Raw genomic sequence first — 26,329 nt, 5'->3', positions numbered from 1 at the left:
TTAAGAATCCAGTATGTAAACTACACTGCAGTTGGCTATTGAAATTGAAAAGAATCACTTCTATTGACACTTCAAGTTCAAGTTTATTGATATTTGCACGAGTACAGTGAGGTACATTGAAAAATCTTGCTTGGAGCAGCATAACATATAGACTCAGACAAACATACAATAAACAAATTGTGCATAAATTATACATAAATTACACATGAAATTGTGAAAGAAAGACGACAGTTCAAAAATAAGACATGAGTTTGAAAACACAAGTAGAAAAGAGGAAAAAAAGTGCAAGGGGTGATCAGTGATATTAAATAATGTAACATACAGCCTTTAGAACATTCTGCTTGCAGTAACAGAAATAAATATAGCTAATAAAGATCTTTACTTTTAAAATCCTGTGGGAGAAATATTTTTGTCACTGCGAGTCTAAAACTCTTTGGCCCCTCTCTTTTCCCCATGACAATTGTTTTATAATTATTTTTTCCATATCATGAGGTTTCTAAAGAACACAATGACCATGTTATAGCAGGACTACCTGTATGCACACCCACATTAAGACTCAACCAATATATCCCCAGTACAATTAAACCACATAACATTGAAAAATAGGTAAAATTAAAAATTCTGAAATTAAAATGGATTCTTAGCACATATCTATTTTAACATCCACCTACCTTTTTGCTTTTAATACATGAAGCACTGCCCGAAGGAAAAGCTCATCAAATTCCACTTGCAACTTTTCTAGAGAATAAAACTGGTCCATCTCAATTCCATGTTCTTTGTGGAACGTTGCAAACTGAGCCCAGTGATCACTTACGTAACAAATTGTTCTCCTAGTGATTAAGTTGAAAATAAAACAAATACTTCAAAAGTGAGAAAATATCTAAAAAAATGGATAAGAATATATATATACACACACTCCAGTACATTTACCCATTCCTCCTATAATGAAGTGACCAGAATTGCAAGCAATACTCTAACTAAGGCCTAACCAAAGTCCTATTAAGTTGCATAGTGACATCCTAACTCCTTTTCTGAATAGCTTGATCTATGAAAGCAAGTATACCATATGCCTTCTTTACCACTCTATCTACTTGTGATTGCCACTCTCAGGGAGTTATGAACTTGGAACCCAAGATCCCTCTGTTCATGGTCATGCAATTAATTGTATATTTTCTCCTTGCATTTGATCTCCCAAAGTGCAACACCTCACAAGTGTTCAGGTTAAACTCCATCTTCTATTTCTCCACTCACTTTTGTACCTGTGCCACAACCCACTGTATACCTTGACAGCCTACCTCACAGTCCACGATCTCAGCAATCTGCAAACTTACTAACCAACCTGCCTAACCTTGTTGCTTTGGGATCTTTTGGTAATCTGTCTACATATATTTTCCTCTAACTCCCACATGCTATGGTGGGAGGGGGGGGGGCTTTTGTACAAAACCATTAGAGTGCTTGCTCCTTTCTTATTTCTAAGCTCTATCCATATCGCCTCTTCAGACAAACCCTCCTGTATGTCCTGAGTTCTGCCGTGACAATGTCACTGATTTATTAGCACAATTCCTCCTCCTCATTTGCCTCCAAAATCTAGGAATAATTGCACACAAAAAATGGCTCTTTTGTACTCTTTATTCTCATATGACATCATTGCCTTAATATGTTCCAGGTTTCTCAATATTTCCAGAATTATCTGTGCTCACTTTCTAATCTCTCCTTTGTCTTGGTCATTGACGTATAATAAATACTTTGTTTATTTTGTACAATTGTCCAGTTGAAAATATTATTTTAGATCTTTTTTATTTTACCTGATCATCTGGCCAATCCTTTTCACCAACTGTCTATATCGTGCTCTGTTAAAGGTTTCCAATCCCAAAGCTAGGATCTCCATCAATGAAGATGCAAACCCAATGATCTTCATCATCTGATGACATGTGCTTTTCTCTGGACAGTATTCACCTAGTCAACATGCAAAAAGGTAATGAAGCACAAACGTTTACACCAAATGTCAGATCAATCCAACATTTCAATCTTATTTTTTTAATATTTACATTACATGCCATTTAGCAAAATCTCTCAACTTCTTTAAACTTTTCCACTCACCACCAAAAAGATTGACTATCTGCTCATAATTTTACACACTTCTATCAGGTCACTCCTCAGCTTCCACTGTCCCTGCAAAAACAATCCAAGTTTGTGCAATCTTCAAGCTAATATTTTCTAGTATTAGGTAAAGCCCTGATAAACCTCTTTTGCACCCTCTCCGAAGTCTGCACATCCTGCCTTTAATGCAACGACCACAACATCACACAGTATTCCAAATGTGACCTGACCAAAGTTTTATACAGCTGCAACATGACTTGCCAACTTTTATACTCAATGCTCTATCGATAAAGCCTAGTATGCCGTGCGCCTTTCCCCCCCCCATCCTATTGACTTTCATGAAGTTATGGACTTGGATCTCTCTGTAAATCAACGCTCCTAATGGTCCAGCCAGTTTCTGTACACTTACATTTGACCTCAATAAGTGTAACACCTCGCTCTTGCCCAGCTTAAACTCCCACTGTTTACTGTCTTCCATCACTGCATCTTTTTTCATCTCTATTTCAAAATTATCCAACCTCCCCATAAAATGAAAAATAACTCAACCATTCAGATCATCACTCTATATCTTGTTTAATTGCTCATTTTTTAATTGATAATCCCTCCATCCCTACCTAATTGTTTTCCCAACCTAAAAGATGTAACCAATGTATTTAATGGGAAGTCAACCCAAAGCAGGACCTTCACAGGGCTCTGGGGAGAGTTGTTGAGCCAAGGGATCTAGGAGTTCCCTGAAAGTGCCCTCATAGGTAGATCGTGTTGAAAGATTTTTGATACATTGGCCTTCATCAGCCAGGTTTGCTGAGTATTGAAGTTGGGACAGTTGTTTAAGACATTTGTGAGGCCACAAAGGTGCTGACCGTTTTACAGAGTAATGGGAGCGAGCGTTAGTAATTTTGTCATCATTATTACCAGACAACCTGGACCAATCTGCTGTGTATTAAATACTCTTGTAATAACAAAACCATCCAACCTACTAGGAATTACAATTTAAAAAAATGTTTTAAGAAAAGATAATATTACCTTTGATAGTTATCCCAAGCAATTGCTTAAACAGTTCATCAAAAGGAAACTGTGATAAAAGTGTAATTAAATCATCTTCCGACAATAGCAGCCAGCTGGTGTCAGGATCCACATCCTAAATTCAGAATCAAAAATGAAAGTGTAACTATATTCAGTTAATAAATTATTTCAGTATTTAAGACAGCAAATGATTCACTGTACAGAAGGACTCCTCCATCCATCGCCCGGCGCGGCTCGGCCGCGGGACTGAACAGCGCCCGGTGCGGCTCGGCCGCGGGACACCATTCTGCTTTAGTTAAATATTTTGTTCATGATGGCCGCGCCGTTGTGTTTGGCTGCCTGCCACTGTATGTTTCTTTTTTTTTCTCCTAATCAGATGTGCAGCACTTTGGTCAACGTGGGTTGTTTTTAAATGTGCTATACAAATAAAATTGACTTGACTTGACATGTCCCCTTCCACCTATATTCCTACCTCCAACTTCACAATTCACACCCCTTCTATCCTTATCTCACACATTTTGTCTTTTCATCTCAGGCTTTTGTTCAACCATCCACCTATCAACCCCCCTCTCCCCACCCACCCACATCCACTTATCACTTGCCAGGCTTTGTCCTGCCCCATCTCTCTTCCAGCTTTTTCTCCCACAAATGACCATCACCCTATTCATCTACCTCAGATATTCTACTTTTATTTACATAAACATCAAATCTCTCATACCATCCTCGAAAGACCTTGTGCCTTTCTTCATAATTTAAGTGGCGCTCATATCTACAGGTTCTCCCCATTGGTTTTGGAACGTGTGTAGCCCGTAGAAATCGTACATGTGGACCTAGATCATAAACCGCCCGAGAACGTGAAAAGGATGGAGGCACTGGAGCAGAGGTTAGAGAGAATTACCCTGCACGGTCTAGGTCAACTGCAGTTTATAGTTGTTACATGTACCGAGGTACAGTGAAAAGCTTTTGGGGCATGTTATCCACTCAGCAGAAAGACAATACATAATTACAATCAGGCCATTTACAGTGTATAGATACATGATAAGGGAATAACGTTTAGTGCAAGGTAAAGCCAGTAAAGTGTGATCAAAGACAGACCGAGGGTCACCAATGAGATAGATAGTAGTTCAGGACTTCTCTCTGGGTGTGGTAGGACGACCCAGTTGCCGGATAACAGCTGGGAAGAAACTGTCCCTGAATCTGGAGCAGTGTGTTTTCACACTTCTATACCTTTTGCCTGATGGGAGAGGAGAGAAGAGGGAGTGGCCATGGTCCGATGTCCTTGATTATGGTGCTGGCCTTGCCGAGGCAGCGCGAGGTATAAATGGAGTTAATGGAAGGAGGTTGATTTGTGCTAGTCGGTGGACTGGTGTAATCTGTTCCTGGCTTTGGACTGAATCAAATATTGGATCATACCAACCCATACCAAATGCAAGGTGTGAAATAGTCCCCATTTCAGGCCATTAATTCTCAAGTGACCTTGCTTACAAACCAGACCCGACCAAAACATGTTCAAGGCCACTTCATCCAGCCTGAATGCATATACCTCAGTTGTTACCAGTTTCGTCAAGAAATGTATCAACAACTATGTTTCGACAAGGATAACTAGAGTCTATCCAAACCAGAAACCTTGGATGAACAGGGAGATTCATTGTCTGCTAAAGTTCAGATCGAAGGTTTTCAAGAAGGATAATCCTGCACTTGGCCTGCACGTAGGCCAAGTATGATCTCTGTAAAGCTATCAAGCATACCAAGAGAGAATTCCATAACAAGCTAGAGGCCCAATCAAGTAGATACCAGGCGACAATGCAGGGCTCGAAGACCATGACAGGAGAGGTCTCTGGCTTTGAGCTCATCCAGGAGAGAAGCATCAATGCCTTTTACACCAGTTTTTGATAGGCAAACAAAGTTCTACGTAGGCGACTCAACTCATCCCCCGTTGGCTCTGTCATACATCTCGGTTGCAAACGTCAAATCTGCTTTCACAAGGATAAACTTTTGGAAAGTGGCTTGTCTGGATGGAGTCCCGGGACAGGTTCCCAAATCATGTAATAATCAGCTGACATCTTCAACCGCTCACTGCAAGTTTACTATCCTCATCTGCTTCAAGAAAACCAACATCATTCCAGTTCCCAAGAAAGATAAAGTAATTTGTGTCAATGATTACAGTCCAGTGGCTCTAACATTGATATAATAAAGGCCTTTGAAAGACTGGTACTAGCCCATATTTGCACTAGTTTTCTGGATAATAAGAACATCTTGCAATTTGTCCACTAGTAAAACAGGTCATGGAGGATGCCATCTCTCTTGCACTACATTCAGCTCTGGGTCATCTTAACAATAAGAATGCCTATGTCAGGATGCTATTCATTGACTACAGTGCAACCTATGACACCATAATCCCTGATCATCCCTGAACATCTGGACCTTGGCCTAAGGCATCCTCCTGCAACTGGCTTCTGGACCAGCCGACAGTCAGATAGAATGGTAAAAACATTCTCTCCACCCTGACTCATAGAAAAGAATATACCTATTGATATTTTATATTAATAATGATTCACTTGCACATTATTCACTGTTTATCCACTGTAACATTCTGCAATATTAGCAGACATAATTTGTAAATATTCAAAAGGGCCGATGAAAAAGCAAGTTTTGTAACCCTTAGATACTAAAATGTCAATTAATTTGTACATAAGGCATTTTTTGTTCAAATTTCTTAATTTTATGTTCTTAATTTTAAAAGATTACAAAAATAAAACTTACCTGATCAGTGGCAAAGTACAATTTTAATCACTATTTTTAGGCAATGATAAGTCAATGATCTAAAACATTACCTTTGATTCGCTTTGCTGTCTGTCCTGCTGAGTATTTTCAGCGCTTTTTATTTTTATTTCAGTTGTCTGAATTTTTATTTTCAATAGCATGCGAGCAAATCTTTGCTGAAGGCATCACATATTTCTAAAGCATAGTGACTAGAACTGTATTCATTCATCTTGATTCAGCATCACTGGTGTCAGATGTTAAATAATCTTCATATTCGTGTGCAATATACTTCTATTTATGATTCCCATGATGCATTACTATCCATCCTCTCAACATGTTCTGCGACTTTCAAAGATGTATGCACACCTGTACTCAGATCCCTCTGTTCTAAATGTCTGTTCGGGTCATAACATTTTATCCAATCTGAACTCGATAATGTTATAGCCAATTCAACCTGACTATTATTCCCAGCTCCAAGGTTCTCTTCTTCCTCATCAAAAAAATCGAATCAGATTAGTCAAAATTGAATTGCCTCTAAATAAATCTTTTGTTCACACCATTTTCTCCTCAATTCAAACCTAAACAAAAGATTTTACATTGCTAAAAAATGATGAATGGCATTATAGAGAATAATACCTCTTCCCCAGCTTCATCTAGCAAGGTCCAGTTCTGCACTTTTTTTTCTGTTGGTGTAGATTGTGATTTTTGGTCACAGGGTTTCATATTCACCAGAAACTCTGATCGAAACCTACAATTATTTAAAAATAATACATTTTACACAATGGTCCACATTTTGAAAAAAATTTCATACATAAATTGTTATGTGCAATTATAGTTAAAACTAAAAAAACAAATATTTTATTTGCAATTGTTTTAAAGCAATAGAAAGTGACAGCAATCTGTATTTCTGTTCAAAACTGAAACATTGAATACTTTATTGATTAGTACTTTCTAGGTCTCATCAAACCAGAAATTAAACATTTCATAAGCACATGGAATATAAAATCATCTACTAGAATAGAAGAACATACTTGCTTTCTACAAATAGAGTGACATTGCTAATGTGGTAGTGGGATTTATCACATTTTGTTATTTTAGGAGTACACCAAATGATGGTTGAATACTCATTGCCACTGAAGGCTACCTTCTGCTTCCAGAAGACTTAATATAGGTTTACAAGATAACTTTTGTGGAAGACATGTTAGATCAGTTTTTACGACCTTTCCCCAGGCGGGGAAACCAACTCAGGCGCTATGAGTTGGTTTCCCCAGACAGGTGCTATGAGTTGGTCAGCTCAGGTGAAGGGGATGAGTCATTTTGCGGTAGCTCCTAGTTATTGAATTCCATTCCATATTCATGGCTGTGGAATTTACTCCCTGTGTGCATAACCCTGAACAAACACGTCTTACCAACATGGTCCATAAAATCGATCCCCAAGTGATGTGTGTTCAATCTCTGCATTATATCCAATATTTAGTTGGACATGGACCGTAGGGCAGGTTCTGTGCCAGGATTGCACTGGATCAGTCCCTATCACATTGTGTAGTGAATGTATCAATGATATAGCATTGGTGCATGGGGAGGCCAAGATTTAATAGTATAAATAAGAGGGCATTGTAAATAATTATAACAATGAAGATACTTACTTGATTGGTGATAGAAGTAAGGCTAGTGCTTGCATAAAGAGAAAAATGCCTGCAGAATTGTTAAACACTTCGATCTGTAAAGAAGAAAAATGTTAAACCAATCAATTGATTGCAAGGAAAAATAAATAATAATAAATCTTCTACATTTTATTGTGGTTAACTAATTCAAAATCCTACATTTTCTTAAATTCAAAATTTCAAAAATAACATAATTAACATTATTAATAGTGAGGTTGCAAGATGGATTCAACAATGGCTGAATGGGAGATACCAGAGGGTAATGGTTGACAACTGTATGTCAGGTTGGAAGCCAGTGTCTAGTGGAGTACCCCAAGGATCTGTGTTGGGTCCACTGTTGTTTGTCATTTACATTAATGATCTGGATGATGGTGTGGCAAATTGGATTAGTAAATATGCAGATGATACTAAGATAGGTGGTGTAGTTAATAATTAAGTAGAGTTTCAAAGTCTACAGAGAGACTTGGGCCTTTTGGAAGGGTGGGCTGAAAGATGGCAGATGGAGTTTAATGCTGATAAGTGTGAGGTGCTGCATTTTGGTAGGACAAATCAAAATAGGACGTACAGGGTAAATGGTAGGGAATTGAGGAATGCAGTGGAACAGAGGGATCTGGGAATAACTGTGCATTGTTCCCTGAAGGTGGAATCTCATGTGGATAGGGTGGTGAAGAAGGCGTTTGGTATGCTTGCCTTTATAAATCAGAGCATCGAATATAGAAGTTGGGATGTAATGTTAAAATTGTACAGGGCATTGGTGAGGCCGAATCTGGAGTATGGTGTGCAGTTCTGGTTGCCAAATTATAGGAAGGATGTCGACAAAATGGAGAGGGTACAGAGGAGATTTACTAGAATGTTGCCTGGGTTTCAGCACTTAAGCTACAGAGAGAGGTTGAACAGGTTGGGTCTTTATTCTTTGGAGCGTAGAAGGTTGAGGGGGGACTTGATAGAGGTTTTTTAAATTTTAAGAGGGACGGACAGAGTTGACGTGGGTAGGCTTTTCCCCTTGAGAGTGGGGAAGATTCCAACAAGGGGACATAACTTTAGAATTGAAGGACAAAAGTTTAGGGGTAACATGAGGGGTAATTTCTTTACTCAGAGGGTGGTGGCTGTATGGAATGGGCTTCCGGTGGAAGTGGTGGAGGCAGGCTCGATTTTATTATTTAAGAGTAAATTGGATAGGTATATGGATGAGAGGGGATTGGAGGGTTATGGTCTGAGAGCAGGTAGATGAGACTAGGTCAGAGAGAGTGGTCGGCGTGGACTGGTGGGGCCGAACGGGCCTGTTTCCGTGCTGTAGTTGTTATATGGTTATATGGTTATATTATAACATTTGGCTTGTTATATTTTTGTATTAATTTAATCACATTCTAATCTATATTAGCATTACAACTTGATTAAATACAATTTTCTTCTTGGATATTAAACTGGAAACATATGCAAAGAAATATTAGTTTTGATGTAGCAAATAAAACCATACCTGTACAAATGGAGCTGCCCATTTGCTTGCACCAGCTGGGCATCGAAGGATATGATTCAGTAAAAAGAGGTGATCAGCGGAGGAGCCAACTCTATGTAACACAGCAACCTAACAAAAAGATAGGAACCGATCTATAACAACAATGTTGGCTTATTCCTTTAACTACCAATGAATCACTAATGAGTTTAACTATCATCAAAAGAAAACTTTTAAAATTAATTACAGCTGTGAAACAGACTAACTTGTTTTCAAATCTTTTCAGAGGTATTTCATTGAATATTAATAATTTGGATGAAATGGAAAAACTCTATATACAAATTTAATTTGTAAGTTAAGAAGCAAAGTAAATTGTATGGCTGGACAAGAATATGCAGAAGCATTATAGATTCACCATGGATAGAGTAAACCTTTTCAGATGGACTTCAATGAAATCAGGAGCTGTGGAGAAACAATGTACACAGTGCAGATGTGTTCTAAAAAAACTAGAAAGGCTGGCCTTAATTAGAAATGTAAAATGAATTAAATCTTCAGTTGTGGAAGCTTAAATGAAACCCCTTTAGAAATACTGCATTCAGTTCTAGGCATTACACATTAGGATATATTGGCCAAAGAATGGGCAAGACATATAATCAACAGAATTATATAATTTCATCTTTTGACACATTACAAACACAGAACAACACAGCACACAACTGGCCCTTTGGCCCACGATATCTGTGCCAATCATGATGCCAATTTAAATTGCACATCTGCCTGCATGTGGTTTATATCCCTCAATTCCCTGCCTAAATGCCTGTTAAATGTTGCTATCCTATCCGCTTCCATCATTTCCTCTGGTAGTGCGATTCAGGCATCTACCACTGTTAATATTTGAATCTCCCTTAAATTTATTAGTGTGTATGTTGTATTCATCAAGTTTAGAAATTTGGGGAAAGATCTAATCTGGATTTGCTAGGGTACATTTAAAGCAACCATTTCTTCTGGAATGGGAATCCAGATTGAGTATAATCTTACAATTAGAGTTTGAGCATGAAATTAGGGAGCACTTCCTCCCTTCAGAGGTCAGTAGAAATTTGAAACCCTTTTTCCCCCAAGAAAGTACAAGATTGAACCTTGTTGGGTCAATTGAAATTTCCAAAACCAAGATAGATTCTGATAGGAAAAGGTATTAGTGAAGTTGGAACAAAGACAGGAAAGATAAATTGAGGTACATATCAGTTTTTATCTAACTGTAGTGCACACAAACACATTGCTTTCAGATGTTTGCAGCAGTGGAAGTAGATGTTTACTCAGATTTTGGTATGCTATTCTCTTAAGTTTCCACAAAAATGCAGAACGTTATGAGTATTTAACAATTAATTATGTGGGACAGATACACATCAATGATGTATTAAATGGAGTGACTCGAAGCACTGTATATAATTACGATGAGGCTGATGCCAAAAAGAAACACAAACTCAGCTATATCTAAACATTTGGAGACAGTATTATCATCAAATGGGCATTTTACACCAAAAGCCAAAGGTAATGATTTCCTACCAATTTCTGTAGCCAGAGAAGAATGTCACTGTGGAATTGATTATCTTCAATTATTCTTCGGGTAAAACTGAAGAGCACACTGATGCTTTCTTTTAAAAGTTGCAGATCTGAATAGCTGCAATCTAGTTCTTGATCGACTACAAATAAATCACAAAAAAAAGTAAAAGACTGCGTAATGTAAGTGACAATTATAAAAAAAAGATTCATTTTGATAAAAAATGTAGTGTATTTATGCCTTATGTAAAAAAGGTATTAATGAAATTAATTATTCTGGTATCTTGATTAAATAAACATAAATCTTTCTAACAAAACTTTTGTTAAGGCTGGGAAAGCACATCTCGGACCCGCAGACCCTCAGCATAGGAGCACTCCAATTCTATACTGCCATCATTGAGTCTGGTTTGGCTCAGCCACCTTCTCCATCATGGTCTGGTTTGGCTCAGCCACCAAGCACGACATCCGGAGGCTGCAACGAATCATTTGATCAGCTGAGAAGGTTGTTGGCTGCAACCTTCCTTCCCATTGACGAACTGTACACTGCAAGGGCCAGGAAGCGAGCGGGCAAGGTCATCTCTGACCCCTCTCACCCTGGCCACAAACTCTTTGAAGCACTTCCCTCTGGAAGGCTATTCTGGACTGTCAAAGCAGCCGCAGCCAGGCAGCTTTTTTCCACGAGTAGTAGCTCAACTCAATCACCAAAAGTCTGTAGTCTCTTTTTGCTCTAGTTTATTTCACTCACGTTTAAACCATAATGATGTATTCTTAACGTTTTAATGTTTATGCTTATTCTTAATTGTTTACTGTATGTTTGTGTTGTTACTTGCGAAAGAAGCACCGAGGGACATTCCTTGTATGTGTACATACTTGGCCAATAAACTTATTCATTCATTCATTAAGATCAAAAGTATTTAATACTTTCATATTGTATGTAAATAAGCTCCAAAATTTCGGTGGCACGGTGGCGCAGTGGTAGAATTTCTGCCTTACAGTGCCAGAGACCCAGGTTCGATCCTGACTACAGGTGCTGTCTGTACGGAGTTTGTACCTTTCCCCATGACCGTGCGTTTTCCCCAGGTGCTCCGGTTTCCTCCCACATTCGAAAGACATGCAGGTTTGTAAGTTAATTGTACCTTGTATGTGGGATAGTGCTGGGGCATCGTTGGTCAGTGTAGGCTCAGTGGGCCAAAGGGCCTGTTTTCACTCTGTATTCCTAAACTAAACTAGATACAAGTCTACACAAAACATTGATAATTTCATGCTATAAACCATGTTGAATATACCTTTTTGAGCCCAGAAAAGTGGTCCCATAAATATTTTGTTTATTTTACTTTTATGTTTTATAAAATAGAATATTTCAATAAAGTACCGTAAAGATTAAAATAACATGAGGAAATGCACAGCAAGTATAAAAAAATTGTTTCAAGAGAAAGTAAAGTCTAAAGTAATGTCTAAAGAAAGGTTGGACTAATGTGATGGTGTAGATCTATTAATAAAAATAAAACATATTGAGAGCATATTAACCTTGTTTTTGCAGAACTGCCACTGCTCTAAATGTCGGCGAGCTATTTAGCAACCTATAAATGTAAGATTCCACCTGGAGGCGAGAAACTACTGAGGTATAGGCATGTAAAGCCATTGTTTGATGCAAGTGATCAGCCTTAATATCCAATGCCCTTTTCAGCTCTCCAAGGACTAAATTATTCATCTCCACGGTCTGAAATCGATAATAGGCTGCAACCTTTGCTTGATCAGCACAAACTCCCTGTAAATGTAAAAAATACACAATAATATCAACAATGGAAAAGAACCAAATAAATGTCTGAATTCCCTTAGAGAAGCAATGCATGTATATAATTACCAGGAGTACAAAGGTTGCAAATAATACACACACCTTTGTCTTGCTACAACTCTATTCCAGCTTTTTATCCCCCTCCACCCCCAACAATCAGTCTGAAGAAGGGTTCCAACCCAAAATGTCACCCGTCCATATTCTCACAGAGATGCCCTAAATTACTCCAGCACTTTGTGCCTTATCATGCAAATAGGCTAATATTCAGACAGTTATGCAGATTGAACATTAGACTTCTTTTCAATACTTCCCCATATTGTGTGAATGGAGAAACTTTACATTTAATCTTGTTTTACTATCCAGGAGAGAAATTACCCCTGAAATCATAAAATATACCATTTAGCTGGTCAAATGTGCCTTTGTCAACAAACTCTTAAGAAGATTTGGCTCACTATTAACTAAACAGCTTTAAACCAGTTGTCATAAATAATGTATCAAAGAACTGAACTGACAAGAACTATATTGCACAATTAAAGATTAGAAATGATGTTTAAAAAAATTCTAAGCTCCAGTCTTATGTTTTTAGTGATAATCCAAAATTCAAGAGAAATAAACATTGCCGATCTTTTTTAAAAAATTGGAGTATTTCATTTAGAATTCTCCCAAAATCTTTTGTTCTGGAAAAGTGGCCTAATTGAGTGGAGAGGATTCTTCCCCACATTATTATTATTTTTTATATGGCTACTTAAAAGAAATTGGAATCCATATAGTAACTTGTTTTTAAGACATGTATATTTTCATGGCCTAATATCACGATTTATCAATTGTGAGCTTTACAATATTAAATTTCATCTTTTTCTCCATGTCTTAAAACATCCACTCCACGCTGAACTCCAAGCCTGTTATTTTAACAGCTGACTCCCTCAGTCTTCTGCAATTTGATTTCACAATGTGGGGACTTTCGTTCATTGCCTGGTTTATTTAAAGAATGCACGAGACTCATGTTGTAATTTTGAAGGTGGTAACATGACTTCACAATGTCAAAATGCACAATAAAATGTCACTGACTGCATAAATATATATATTGTGCCACTGATGATAGATATAAAGTGTTGGATTACATAAATATCCATTCAGGAGAATTCACTTTGGCAACCCGGTAAAAAAAGAAAAGCAACCAAATTGGAATATTGAAAGTAATAATTAGGGGCAAAACAACTAAATAAATGAAGCAAAATATACATAAGAATCCCAGAGCCCGGGGCAACATGGCCCAAATTAAAAACCTAAATGGTATAAATAAAAGCTTTTTATTGTCCACAGGGACACGGAAAATAATACATCAAATGCAATGCTTAGAAGAGCAAATGTGCCAGCTGCAGATCTAATAAGGTTGTCAGAATAGGGGATTTTAAACTTTCAAGTCAAGTCAAGTCAAATTTATTTGTCACATACACATACTCGATGTGCAGTATTAATGCCATAGTGCGAAAAGTTTAGACGGGGTGGAATTAGGCAATAGACAATAGGTGCAGGAGGAGGCCATTCGGCCCTTCGAGCCAGCACCGCCATTCAATGTGATCATGGCTGATCATTCACAATCAGTACCCCGTTCCGCCTTCTCCCCATACCCCCTGACTCCACTATCTTTAAGAGCTCTATCTAGCTCTCAATTGCATACAATTGTCAAATGTATTCAGGAGAGTTTCCTCCGGAAATATGTAGAGGGCCCCACATGGGAGAGGGCAACGCTTGGATCCAGTCTTGGGAAATTGAGGGGGCCGACTGGATGAAGTGTTCGTAGATGAGCCTTTTGGGACCAACCACCAGTTCTATTAGGTTTAAGATAGTTATGGATAGGGACAGAACAGGCCCACGAGTTAAAATGCTGAATTGGGACAAGGCTAAATTTGAGGATATGAGACAGGAACTCATTCAAGTTGATTTGAGCAGGTTGTTTGATGAAAAGTAACGTCAGGAAAATGGGATGTTTTTAAAACTGTGCTGACAAGAGTTCAGGACATGTACAAATCTGTTAGAGTGAAGAGCAAGGCAGGCAAACTTGACGAAGTTTGGATAATGAGGGAAATTGAGGCTTTGATCAAGAGTAAAAAGGAGGCATAGGACAGGACCAGGCAGCTGGGATCAAGTGTATGCTTGGAGGAGTTTCAGGAACTAAGGAGCAAGCTAAAAAAGGAAATCAGAAGGCCAAAATGGGACAGGAGATAGCTCCATTGAATATGGAAGTTGGGAGGTCGTGTTGCAGTTGTATAAGACGTTGGCGAAGCCACATTTAGAGTATTGTGTTCAGTTCTGGGCACCATGTTATAGGAAAGATTTTGTCAAGCTGGAAAAGGTGCAGAGAAGATTTATGTTGCCAGGACTCGAGGGCCTGAGCGACAGCGAGAGGTTGGACAGGCTAGGACTCTATAGAGGTGTACAAGATTGTGAGAGGAATAGATCAGGCAAATGCACAAAATCTTTTACCCAGGAGAGAACTAGAGGACATGTGTTTAGGTGAGTGGGAGGGGGGAAAAATTTAATATGAACCCGAGGGCTAACTTTCTTACACAAAGGATGGTGGTGGGTGTATGGAACGAGCTGCCAGAGGAGGTATTTGAGGCAGGTATTATCGTAATGTTTAAGAAACATTTAGACAGGTACATGGATAGGACAGGTTTAGAGGGATATAGGCTAAACGCAGGCAGGTGGGACTAATGCAGATGCCACATGTTGGTCGGTGTGGGCAAGTTGGCCTGAAGGGCCTGTTTCTATGCCGTATAACTATAGGACACTCTATGTCTGTGGCTTTCACTGTGCTTAATTTTGTCAAATTTATATGAGGAATACTAAAGGATATTTTCTGAAATAATCTTTAGCATTGGTCATACATTTTTTGGTCTCTGTAACTTCGGTTCAATTTCTTTGATCCCAAACTAAATGATTGCAATAGCCAGACTACACACACACACTTTACTTTAAAAAAGATGCAAAGTGCTGGAGTAACTCAGTGGGCCGTGCAGCATCTCTGGAGAACACGGATAGGTGACGTTTTGGGTTGGGACCCTTCATCAGACTGGTGGTTGAGAGGTGGGAAAAAGTTAAAATCAGTCTGAAGAAGGATTCGAACCTGAAATAACACTTATTCATGTTTTCTAAAGATGCTGCCTGACCCACGGAATTATTCCAAGTTACTCCAGCACTTTGTGTCATTTTTTGTAAACCTGCATCTGCAGTTCCTTGTTTCTACACTCTTAACTTTAGTTTATTAGTGTCACATGTACGAGATACAGTGAAAAACCTTGTGTGCTATCCAGTCAAATCATACCAGTACAACAGTTCCTCTTTGAAACAGCACATGGAGTGCTTTAAATGTGTTATCCATTGCCTCCACCCCATTGCTTCCAGGTGCCGAGGCCAACATACTCTGCTTCCTAAGCCAATCATGGAACTTTAGAGCATTTACGAGGGTTTGGGAGGCGAGTTTGTGAACCGTTCATGGCCACGACTTTCCTCGTTACCTTCCACTACCATCATCTTGGAACGTTACCTCATTGGTTATTCCGTTATTTTACTTTAATAGTTTTTTCACAACTTGCATGTGTACTTCAATCTTACACCATTCTGCCATTTTGCACTTATTTTATGTTTCATTACTGTATGCACGTACACTGTTTGAACTTCATGTGAACGTGAAATTTCATTGCACCCTGGTGTACACCATTGCCACTTTCATTTCACTGCACATCGAGTATGTGTATGTGACAAATAAATTTGACTTGAAATAAATTTGACTTGACATGGCAATAAAATAATCTAATCTGAACAAAGCTTCTAACAATCTCTGGCTCCCTACCAGACTAGAATCTACAATGCATTCACAGCCAAGGACAATGATCTTCTCCACAGTACTTTAAACAGCCTGAGCATTTTAATCCATGTCCTCCAAACAGAGGTGACCTGAACAAGAGGGCCGGATTGCACTTCAACTGGAGAAGAACCAATATCCTGCTGGGTAGGTTTGCGAGTGCTACTCTAGGAGGATTCAAACTAGATCAGCAGGGGGACGGGATCCAATGCGGAGTGAGGCAGGTGAGAGGCTGAAAGGTGATGAAAGCAAGTTCAGAAGATAGGCAGGATCATGGTCAAAATGTTGGTTTAGGTTGCATTTATTTCAATTTAAGAGGCATGACGGGTGAGGCAGCTGATCTCAGGGCGTGGATAGGTACGTGGAAATGGGATGTTATAGCCATTGCAGAACTCTGACTAAGGGTGGGACAGGACTGTCGCTTAATGTTCCAAGCTTTTGGTGCAACAGACAAGACAGAGATGGGGTTAAAGAGGAGGGTACGTTGCTTTAGTGATTAAGGAGAATGCCACAGCAGTAGTTAGAGATGATATTTACTGATGTTTTTTTCCAGCGAGGTTATGTGAGTGGAGTGAAGAAATAAGAAGGATGATCACCTTGTTTGGAGTATACTCTAGGCCCTCAAATAGTCAACAGAAATTAGAAGATTGCAGGCAACAGCAAGACTAATAGGTTTGTCATAGTGGGAAATTTTAACTTTCCCAATACCAGCCAGGGATTGCAGGCAGTTGCAAGACTAATAGGGTTGTCACAGTAGGGGATTTTTATTTTCCCAATGTAGACTTGTCTAAGCCACAGTGCCAAGAGCTTAGACAGGGTGGAATTTGTGAAATGAGTTCAAGAAAGTTTCTTTAGGCAATATGTACAGGGCACTACATGGGAAAGGACAGAGCTTGATCTACTCTTAGGAAATTGGGATAGGCAAGTGACTGAAGTGTCAGTGGGCAATTATTTTGGAACCTGCGATCAGAGTGATATTAGTTTTTAAATAGTTATGGAAAAGGACAGGATGGGTCCGCATTAAAGTTCTGAAATGGGGCACGGACAACTTTAATGGTTTGGATGGAAACTTGCTAAAGTTGATTGGAATAGGATTATATGGGCAAAGAAATGTCTGGAAAGCGGGATGGTTTTAAAAGAGTGATGGCAAGAGTTCAAGGCATGCATGTTCCTGCTAGAGTGAAGGGCAAGGCAACTGGGAATAAGGAACCCTGGATGACAAAAGAAGCTCAGGTCAGGAAAAATGAGGTGGCATGGGCCAACTCTTGGCAGCTACAGAGCCCTCCGGAATGTTTGGGACAAAGACCCATCATTTATTTATTTGCCTCTGTACTCCACAATTTGAGATTTGTAATAGAAAAAATCACGTGGGTTAAAGTGCACATTGTCAGATTTTAATAAAGGTAATTTTTATACATTTTAGTTTCACCATGTAGAAATCACAACTTTGTTGTTTATACATAGTCCCCCAATTTCAGGGCACCATAATGTCTGGGACACATGGCTTCGGGACACAGGTGTTTGTAATTGCTCAGGTGTGTTTAATTGCCTCCTTAATGCAGCTATAAGAGCTTTCAGAACCTAGTCTTTCCTCCAGTCTTTCCATCACCGTTGGAAACTTTTATTGCTGTTTATCAACACGAGGACCAAAGTTGTGCCAATGCAAGTCAAAGAAGCCATTATGTGACTGCGAAACAAGAATAAAACTGTTAGAGACATCAGCCAAACCTTAGGCTTACCAAAATCAATTGTTTGGAACATCATTAAAAAGCAAGAGAGCTTACTAATTGCAAAAGGACTGGCAGGCCAAAGAAGACCTTCACAGCTGATGACAGAAGAATTCTCCACAATAAAGAAAAATCCCCAAACACCTGTCCGACAGATCAGAAACACTCTTCAGGAGTTGATTCTACAATGACCACCGTCCGCAGAAGACTTCATGAACAGAAGTACAGAGGCTACACTGCAAGATGCAAACCACTGGTTAGCTGCAAAAATAGGATGACCAGGTTACAGTTTGCCAAGAAGTACTTAAAAGAGCAACCACAGTTCTGGAAAAAGGTCTTGTGGACAGATGAGACGAAGATTAACTTATATCAGAGTGATGGCAAGAGCAAAGTATGGAGAAGAGAAGGAACTGCCCAAGATCCAAAGCACACCACCTCATCTGTGAAACACGGTGGTGGGGGTGTTATGGCCTGGGCATGTATGGCTGCTGAAGGTACTGGCTCACTTATCATCATTGATGATACAACTGCTGATGGTAGTAGCATAATGAATTCTGAAGTGTATAGACACATCCTATCTGCTCAAATTCAAACAAATGCCTCAAAACTCATTGGACGGCAAAACTCATTCTACAGCAAGACAAGTCGAAGGTATCACAACAAGCTGGAGTAACTCAGCGGGTCTCAGTGTGATACCTTCGATTTGTACCAGCATCTGCAGTTATTTTCCTACAGCAAGACAATGATCCCAAACATACTGCTAAAGCAACAAAGGAGTTTTTCAAAGCTAAAAAATGGTCAATTCTTGAGTGGCCAAATCAATCACCCGATCTGAACCCAATTGAGCCTGCCTTTTATATGCTGCAGAGAACACTGAAGGGGACTAGCCCCAAAACAAGTATAAGCTAAAGATGGCAGCAATACAATACCAAGCTCCAATGCATCACCAGAGAAGACACCCAGCAACTGGTGATGTCCATGAAACGCAGACTTCAAGCAGTCGTTGCATGCAAAGGATATGCAACAAAATACTAAACATGACTGCTTTCATTTCATGACATTGCTGTGTCCCAAACATTATGGTGCCCTGAAATGAGGGGATTATGTATAAACACTGCTGTAATTTCTACATGGTGAAACCAAAATGTATAAAAATGGCCTTTATTAAAATCTGATAATATTCACTTAACTACATGTGATTTTTTTCTATTACAAATCTCAAATTGTGGAGTACAAAGGCAAATAAATAAATGATGGGTCTTTGTCCCAAACATTATGGAGGACACTGTAGGATCAAATGTAACCCTGGAGGAGGTTTGGTGACTGAGCAGCATACTTATGGAAATCAAGAGGGCAAAAAGAGTGCAGTAGATAGTTCAGAGATTTTAATAAGTACACTAGGGAAACAGATTTTAATAAGGACACTAGAGGACATAGGTTTAAGTGAGAGGGGAGGGATTTAATACGAACCTGAGGGGCAACCTTTTTACTCAGAGTGGTGGGTATATGGATCGAGCTGTTAGAAGATCCATAGCAGATACTATAACATCATTTAAAAGACACTTGGACAGGTACATGAATAGGAAAGGTATAGAGGGATATGGGCCACTCTAATCAAAGATTGACTTAGATAGGGCATGTTGGTCAAACTGGAATTTATTGTCTAATTTTCATGACCAACTCTAACAGTATACAACTAAAACTGCAATAAAATATGTTGATTGTTAGAAGAAATCATTAAACAAATAACATTTCAAAAGTTTAGAGAGCAAGTTCAACTGAGCAAATCTAAAATAAAGACAGACCTGAATGGTCAGCTGCTCATCCTTGAATGTCCATAGCCTTTGCTCAATACTGTTATAATTACATATCATTGTTTGTTGTTCTGCGACAGCCAACTGAAGTTGTTTCCTACATCTTCCATAGTTCATAAGTAGTTCATAAAGGTCATTTTTGTCTTGATTGGCCACAGAAAGAAACTCTTCCGTATAAGTATCGACATTTTCTATCCACGAACCTAATGCAAATATTTTCAGCTCTTCTTTCGAAAATGGTACAATTTCTGATTCACAAGGAACCTCTGGATACAATTTCCGGAAATGGGGTGAAACCTGCTTTTCAGATGCAGTTCTAGAATCTACCTTATCCTCTAATGGTAAATCTGGGTACAATCTTTCAACGGTCAACTGAACAGAAAGATCGGTTACTGGTTTCTGCAGATCCATGCCCACCACTTCTCTCTCACCCAGAGTCAAAATAGCAGGATTTTTCATGTCCTTTCTCATTATTGTCTCCTTTTCTTTCTGGTTAACTGCTCCTTTCTGAGAAGAAATATTTCCACAGTCCACTGAAGTTCCGTAAACAGTAGGTTCAATAACACTAGAGTTTTGTTTACCTTCATTACTGGAACAAGGCAGCCCAAGAGCTTCTGGGACTTTAATGCTTTCAGACACCTGCCTATTAAGGTTGGAGCTATTATCGGAGTTTAATTTTGTCCGATTTAACTGAAATTGTTTATGTTCGTCATCTAATGCAATCAACTGTTTTGAATCAAATTCAGATTCAACTATTGCAATGGATGCAGTTTTTGTACACAATTCAGGCTCATGACGTATTTCCACAGGCACTTCAGCCACCAATGAAGTAGGAAGCAATTGGTAATCCTTACTTTGCTCCTCTGTGTTTGGTTTTGAAACTGCTTCATTTTGAGATATATGACCTTGTGTAGAAAACTGTACTTTTGTTGGTTGACTGGAAATCAATTCCTGGTTCAATTCTGGGTCTGGCCTAGAACTTTCTTTTTTCTTGATTTCTGTTGTAGCCTTTTTCTTTTTGTCCTGGAAAATAAAAAGGCTGTTATAGGAAATATGCCATTAAGCTTTATGATGTTGCCAGGACTTGAGGCCTAAGATATAGGGAGAGGTTGAGCAGCCTAGGACTTTGATCCTTGGAACGCCGCAGGATTAGGGATAATTTTATAGAGGTGTATAACATCACGAGAACAATAGACAGGATAAATGCCCAGAGTCTTTTACCCAGAGTGAGGAATCAAGCACCAGAGGATATGGGTTTAAGGTAAAGGAGGGAAAGATTTAAAAGGAACCAGAAGGGCAACTTTTTTTTACACATAGGGTTTCCGGGTATGCTGCATGTGGCGAGGTCTCCCAAGGAGCCGCGGCTGTATCCCAATCCTGGCTCACCCGCTGTGGAACTGGGAACCTGCCTGGAGAAGGAAGCCCAGCTTGCCTGACCCCTCCTCGCCCCTGAAGATCAGAGGGGAGGATGGAGGCTGGTCAAAAGGCCCGGTAGGAAGAGGCTTACCTTCTAAGCCGTCAAGATTGGCAGCAGGACGTACCCCCCAGTGAACAAGGGCTGAAGATGGCCATGCAAGGAGAGGGACAATGGGTCGACGGACTGGTGGAATGGAGGTGACAACTGCAATGAGCCTTTGTGGCTAGCTGCAGCTGGGACTGTAAAATGGCAACTCTTGTATACAGAGTTAGTGGGCTGTTCTGTATATTTTGTACTAACCGGGGGATGGTGCTTCTATATGGTGATAGTCTTACTGAGCTGCATGCAAATAAAAGTATGTCACTGTATCTTGGATAATTTGATAATAAATAAACCATTGAACCATTGGGAGATATATGGAACAAACTGCCTGGGGAGATAGTTGAGGCAGGTACTATCACAATGTTTAAAAACATTTGGACATGGATAGGATTGGTTTAGAAGGATAAGTGCCAAACACAGGCAGGTGGGGCAAGTGTAGATGGTGCATGTTGGTCGGTGTGGGCACATTGGGCCAAAGGGCCTATTTCCACGCTGTAAATTCCAAATTGCATCAGGAATCAACTCTCTTTTACATTTGTTAATTGCAGATTAAAAAAATATACAAAACAATGCAAAACCTCGTCTGACATTCTTGGCAGCTGTACATATTTGGTAGTGTTTGCCAAACTGTCTTTATACCAGTCCTTTTCCTGCAGCGGGTGCAGGATGTTCTGTGCTAACCCGATCTCCCGGTTGCTAAACACTTTAATTCTCCTTCCCATTCCCACATAGACCTTTCTGTCCAACGTCTCCTTCATTGTCAGAGCGAGGCAAATTGGAGGAACAGCATCTCATATTTCACTTGGGCAGCTTACAGCCTAGTGGTATGAATATTGATAAATCTTACTTCAAGTAACCCTGGCATTCCCTCCCACTCTATCCCTCCCCCACCCTACTTACACCAGTTTCTCGGTTTCACCCAACAAACAGCTGACAATGGCCTGTTTCCTTTATCATCGTTACTTTTTTGCATATCTTTCATTCATTGTTCGTTACCGTTCTACATCATCGTCTATATCTCTCGTTTTCCTTATCCCTAACCAGTCTGAAGAAGTTCTCGACCTGAAATGTCACCAATTCCTTCTCTCCAGAGATGCAGCCTGTCCCGCTGAGGTACTCCAGCGTTTTGTGCCTATCTTCGGTTTCAACCAGCATCTGCAGTTCCTTCCTACACATTATACCAGGTACCCTTGCCATTCACGTGGCCCCCTGGGTTAATATCCCTTCCCTTTGAGGAGCGTCTTCACCAGACCCTGCCCCCCAATGTACAGCAGCAGAAGGACCCTGGACTGTGGCCCTCCTCCACAGAGCCTTGCCGTTGGCTGCACCAAGCTTCAGTGCGTTCCTCAGCAGGTACTCCTGCAGTCTAGAATGGGCCGTAGGTAGACACAAAATGTGGGGGGGTAACTCAGCAGGACAGGCAGCATCTCTGGAGAGAAGGAATGGGTGATGTTTCGGGTCGAGACCCTTCTTCAGACTGATTAATGTCTGATAAAAATCCTCAAGGTCTGGAATAGGCCAATAGGCAACATTCCCTGATAGATATCTCGCTCTGTTGGGAGATCAACGTTTTGGACTGTGTAGGAAAATATTAATATCCTTTCTTACTTAATTTTGATTGGAATTGAACAAGGTAACAAAAGGTTGCTTGGATGTGACAATTGGCATCTGTCGTTGACCAGGTGCAGAAGAGGTTCACGGGAATTGGCAAAGTAAGATTAGACGTATTACCTCTTGTCTAGGAATGTGTTGAAGGGTGGATGGTAAATGTAAAAATGAAATAGTAGACTGAGATAAGGAAGCATGTTTCTCTCAGCAGTGTGTTACAGTAGACCACCCCCGCCCCCTGCCGTAGTAGCATAGATACGTTGCAGTAAATAGGGGCTTATGATTGGCTCGGAGAGGGGATGGTGGTGCGGGCCACCTAAAAGGTGAGATAGAATAATGTCAAGATGCACTTGTATTGTGTTTAACTTAACCTTCTGTTGTTGAATAAGATAGACATAAACAAAAAGAATGTTATGACTACGGTTAAGGTTGCACAGCGGTAGAGTTGCTGCCTTACAGCAAATGCAGCACTGGAGACCCGGGACGATCCTGACTACAGGGGTGTCTGTACGGAGTTTGTACGTTCTCCCTGTGATCTGCGTGGGTTTTCTCTGAGATCTTCAGTTTCCTCCCACACTCCAAAGACGTACAGGTTTGTAGGTTAATTAGCTTGGTAAATGTGGGTGTAGGATGGTGTTAAAAATTGTCTAGTGGGTATAGGATACTTCCAGTATAGTCCCTGGTGGACTCTTTGGAAATGATGACCACAAGATACAAGATACTAATTAAATAATTGGTACCCATGTAGTAGTATATTTTCATAAAGTTGTATCTAAAAAAAAAAAGTTGTTTACTGCACAGTATAACTGTTGGGTAATTCTGCTGTGAAGTCAGAGAACTGGTGAGCAGTTTCCTGCCACCATCTCTCCATGATATCATGCAATGAAGTCTCTTGAAGCAGACCTGCAAAGTCCCTTTCATTTTCATTTAATTTCCCTCTAGATTAATTTCTTCCACATGGACAGACTAAAGAGCGTCTTTCACCGAGTTAATGACCTTCTAGCATTATTTGATGTCCGACCCTGAATGCGTCCAGTCTGTAAATCAGAGAGTCTTCTGTTACAGAACTGTTTGGGACCCTTGCATCATTCTCCACACTCTTCACGAATCCATACACTGCAAAGAGTTGGGTAACCGCCTCCTCTCCGTAGCAGCCATCCTGAAGGCAGCGTGTACTGGTAGTAAGATTCAGATGGCGCAGGAAGGATCTGACTTGGAGGGGCCTCGTCACTGCCACCAAAGTGGGGTCTTGGAGTTTGTTGGCAAGTTCTGGCGCATTTGCATTTCTCCAGACAAGCTGGGAACCACGCCATAGGATCCATCGAGTACCTTTCCTGCAGAGCCTGCAGGCACTGCCTGGTGGACTTGCGGTCAAAGGTGTTGGTCCACACGAACCTTTCCTCAAAGAACAGGCGGTGTGGCGATGTTGGCACATTGCGCAACATTTGAGCTAGGCCATCCTCTGTATCACCGTGGCCAGGTAGAACCCCAGCAGGTAGTGACACTTAATGCCTAGGCAGGGCTAGGCTCCATGCAAAGCCTGATGCAGCCTGACCCCACACCTCCCCAGGGCAGCACTAAACTAAAAATGTACATCCCTGCGGTCTTCCTGAAACTACCCCCCGGTCAGGATGACGCCTTTAGTTTGAGTCACAGCTCACACCAAAAGCTTCACGGTCTGTCCTTCTGCCTTACCTGGCCTTTCGCTGTCTGCCGAGATTTTTTCGGACGAGCCACTTCCGCCATTCTCGACCCGTCCCGGAGACGGCGCACGCGCTGCCGGGAAGGGTCACGGGGTCAGACGTCACGTGCTTGGCAACCGGCTCCACCGCTACGGGGAGGGCGGGGCGGGGCGGTGCTACGGGGAGGGGCGGTGCTACGGGGAGGGGCGGTGCTACGGGGAGGGGCGGTGCTACGGGGAGGGGCGGTGCTACGGGGAGGGGCGGTGCTACGGGGAGGGGCGGTGCTACGGGGAGGGGCGGTGCTACGGGGAGGGGCGGTGCTACGGGGAGGGGCGGTGCTACGGGGAGGGGCGGTGCTACGGGGAGGGGCGGTGCTACGGGGAGGGGCGGTGCTACGGGGAGGGGCGGTGCTACGGGGAGGGGCGGTGCGATGGCGGAGGGGCGGCGCGATGGCGGAGGGGCGGCTCCCGTGAGCACTACAGTCTGATCCTCGCTCAGCCACTGGTGTCCAAACTTCACCTTCAGAGCAGCACATTTACCCCAACTCAAATGGATTTTTTTTTAAGGGTTGGCAACCGTGTTGTTAAGAACAACAACCGAGCCGAAGCAACAGAGTGTGCTGATTGCTTTATGGTGGCGTCTTCAATGATGGGTCTGAGGTGATCAGCTCCTGTTTGAGCCTCAGACAGTAAAGAAGAGGCATTCAGTCCAACCAGCTGGCCCAGAACCTCATCTTCTGCTGCGTCTATTCAGCATAGCCATCATCCTTTGATGTCTGAAGAAGGTAAACGTCACCCATTCCTTCTCTCCAGAGATGCTGTCTGACCTGCTGAGTTACTCCAGCACTTTGTGTCCATCATCAATCTTTAAACCTTTTCTCCAGAGATGCTGTCTGACCCGCTGAGTTACTCCAGCTTTTTTTATGTCTATCTTCAGCCTAATCTTTAAACATGTATCAACTTCTTCCTTAAATATCCGTGTGGTCTAGTTTCCATAGTCGCTCCGGGTAGAAAATTCCAGAGATTCGCCGCCCTCTGCGAGGAGAAACTCATAAGCAATTAAATTACTATCTCACAACATATAGACATATTATGGCGAGTCCGAAAACTTGTTGGTTGTAGAAGAAGTTTATTGCAGCCGCAATATTCGAATACAGAGTTAAACAACAAGGTAAAGGACAACCATCAAAAACTTACTGTCTTCTTCGAAGACTTCGCCGAACTGAACATTTCGGGCGCCAAAAGCTTACATGACCACGCTGGCCAATCAGCGATGTCGCTCTCTGGACCAATCCCCATGGTCGCGTTCCCACGTGACCTCGCTGGCCAATCTGAGGGTTCGACGACCTGGACCATTCTCTATGGTCGCTACATGACCCCCCCCAGAACCCGAGGTACGGAACCTAGCAGGGAGCCGGATTTCGCGACCATAACGAGTACGGAGAGGGGCAGCCTGAACCACAGGAGCCGGGGGTTCCGGACTTGGAGGAATTGCCGGAACGGGGGGTCCTGGAGGAACTGCCGGAACGGGGGGTCCTGGAGGAACTTCCGGAACGGGGGGTCCTGGACTGAGCGGAACTAACGGAGGTCGGCCTCTCCTAGGGGTTTGGCCGACCAGGACTGGTTGATCCGGATCCAAGTGTGCAGGTTTGAGCCGGGACACCGAGACGAGCTCACTCTTGCCGCACATATCTAAGGTGAAGGTAGCCGTTCCCTTACGCAAAACCCGGAACGGCCCTTGATAGACCCTTTGTAAC

At 41.2% G+C, this 26,329-nt stretch overlaps 1 protein-coding gene across 3 annotated transcripts in view; it reads right to left on the bottom strand.

Annotated features, from left to right (window-relative positions):
• The window catches only part of epg5 (ectopic P-granules autophagy protein 5 homolog (C. elegans)), a 94,847-nt gene extending 70,194 nt beyond the window's left edge, over positions 1-24,653 (bottom strand). For all 3 annotated transcript variants that reach the window (XM_078396210.1, XM_078396221.1, XM_078396230.1), the window contains exons 1-10: positions 24,587-24,653; positions 19,756-20,787; positions 12,088-12,328; positions 10,567-10,703; positions 9,028-9,135; positions 7,533-7,606; positions 6,523-6,634; positions 3,124-3,238; positions 1,806-1,956; positions 672-830 (exon numbers count right to left, since the gene is read on the bottom strand). In XM_078396210.1, the coding sequence (XP_078252336.1) occupies positions 672-830; positions 1,806-1,956; positions 3,124-3,238; positions 6,523-6,634; positions 7,533-7,606; positions 9,028-9,135; positions 10,567-10,703; positions 12,088-12,328; positions 19,756-20,787; positions 24,587-24,637 (2,180 nt within the window). In that variant the 5' untranslated portion in view covers positions 24,638-24,653. The remainder of the gene's footprint in view (positions 1-671; positions 831-1,805; positions 1,957-3,123; positions 3,239-6,522; positions 6,635-7,532; positions 7,607-9,027; positions 9,136-10,566; positions 10,704-12,087; positions 12,329-19,755; positions 20,788-24,586) is intronic.
• Between the last annotated feature and the right edge of the window lie 1,676 nt (positions 24,654-26,329).

Source organism: Rhinoraja longicauda, chromosome 1 (assembly GCF_053455715.1).
Source record: "Rhinoraja longicauda isolate Sanriku21f chromosome 1, sRhiLon1.1, whole genome shotgun sequence".
Classification (NCBI taxonomy): Eukaryota; Metazoa; Chordata; class Chondrichthyes; order Rajiformes; family Arhynchobatidae; genus Rhinoraja; species Rhinoraja longicauda.
This window is presented reverse-complemented; position numbering and strand designations above follow the sequence as displayed.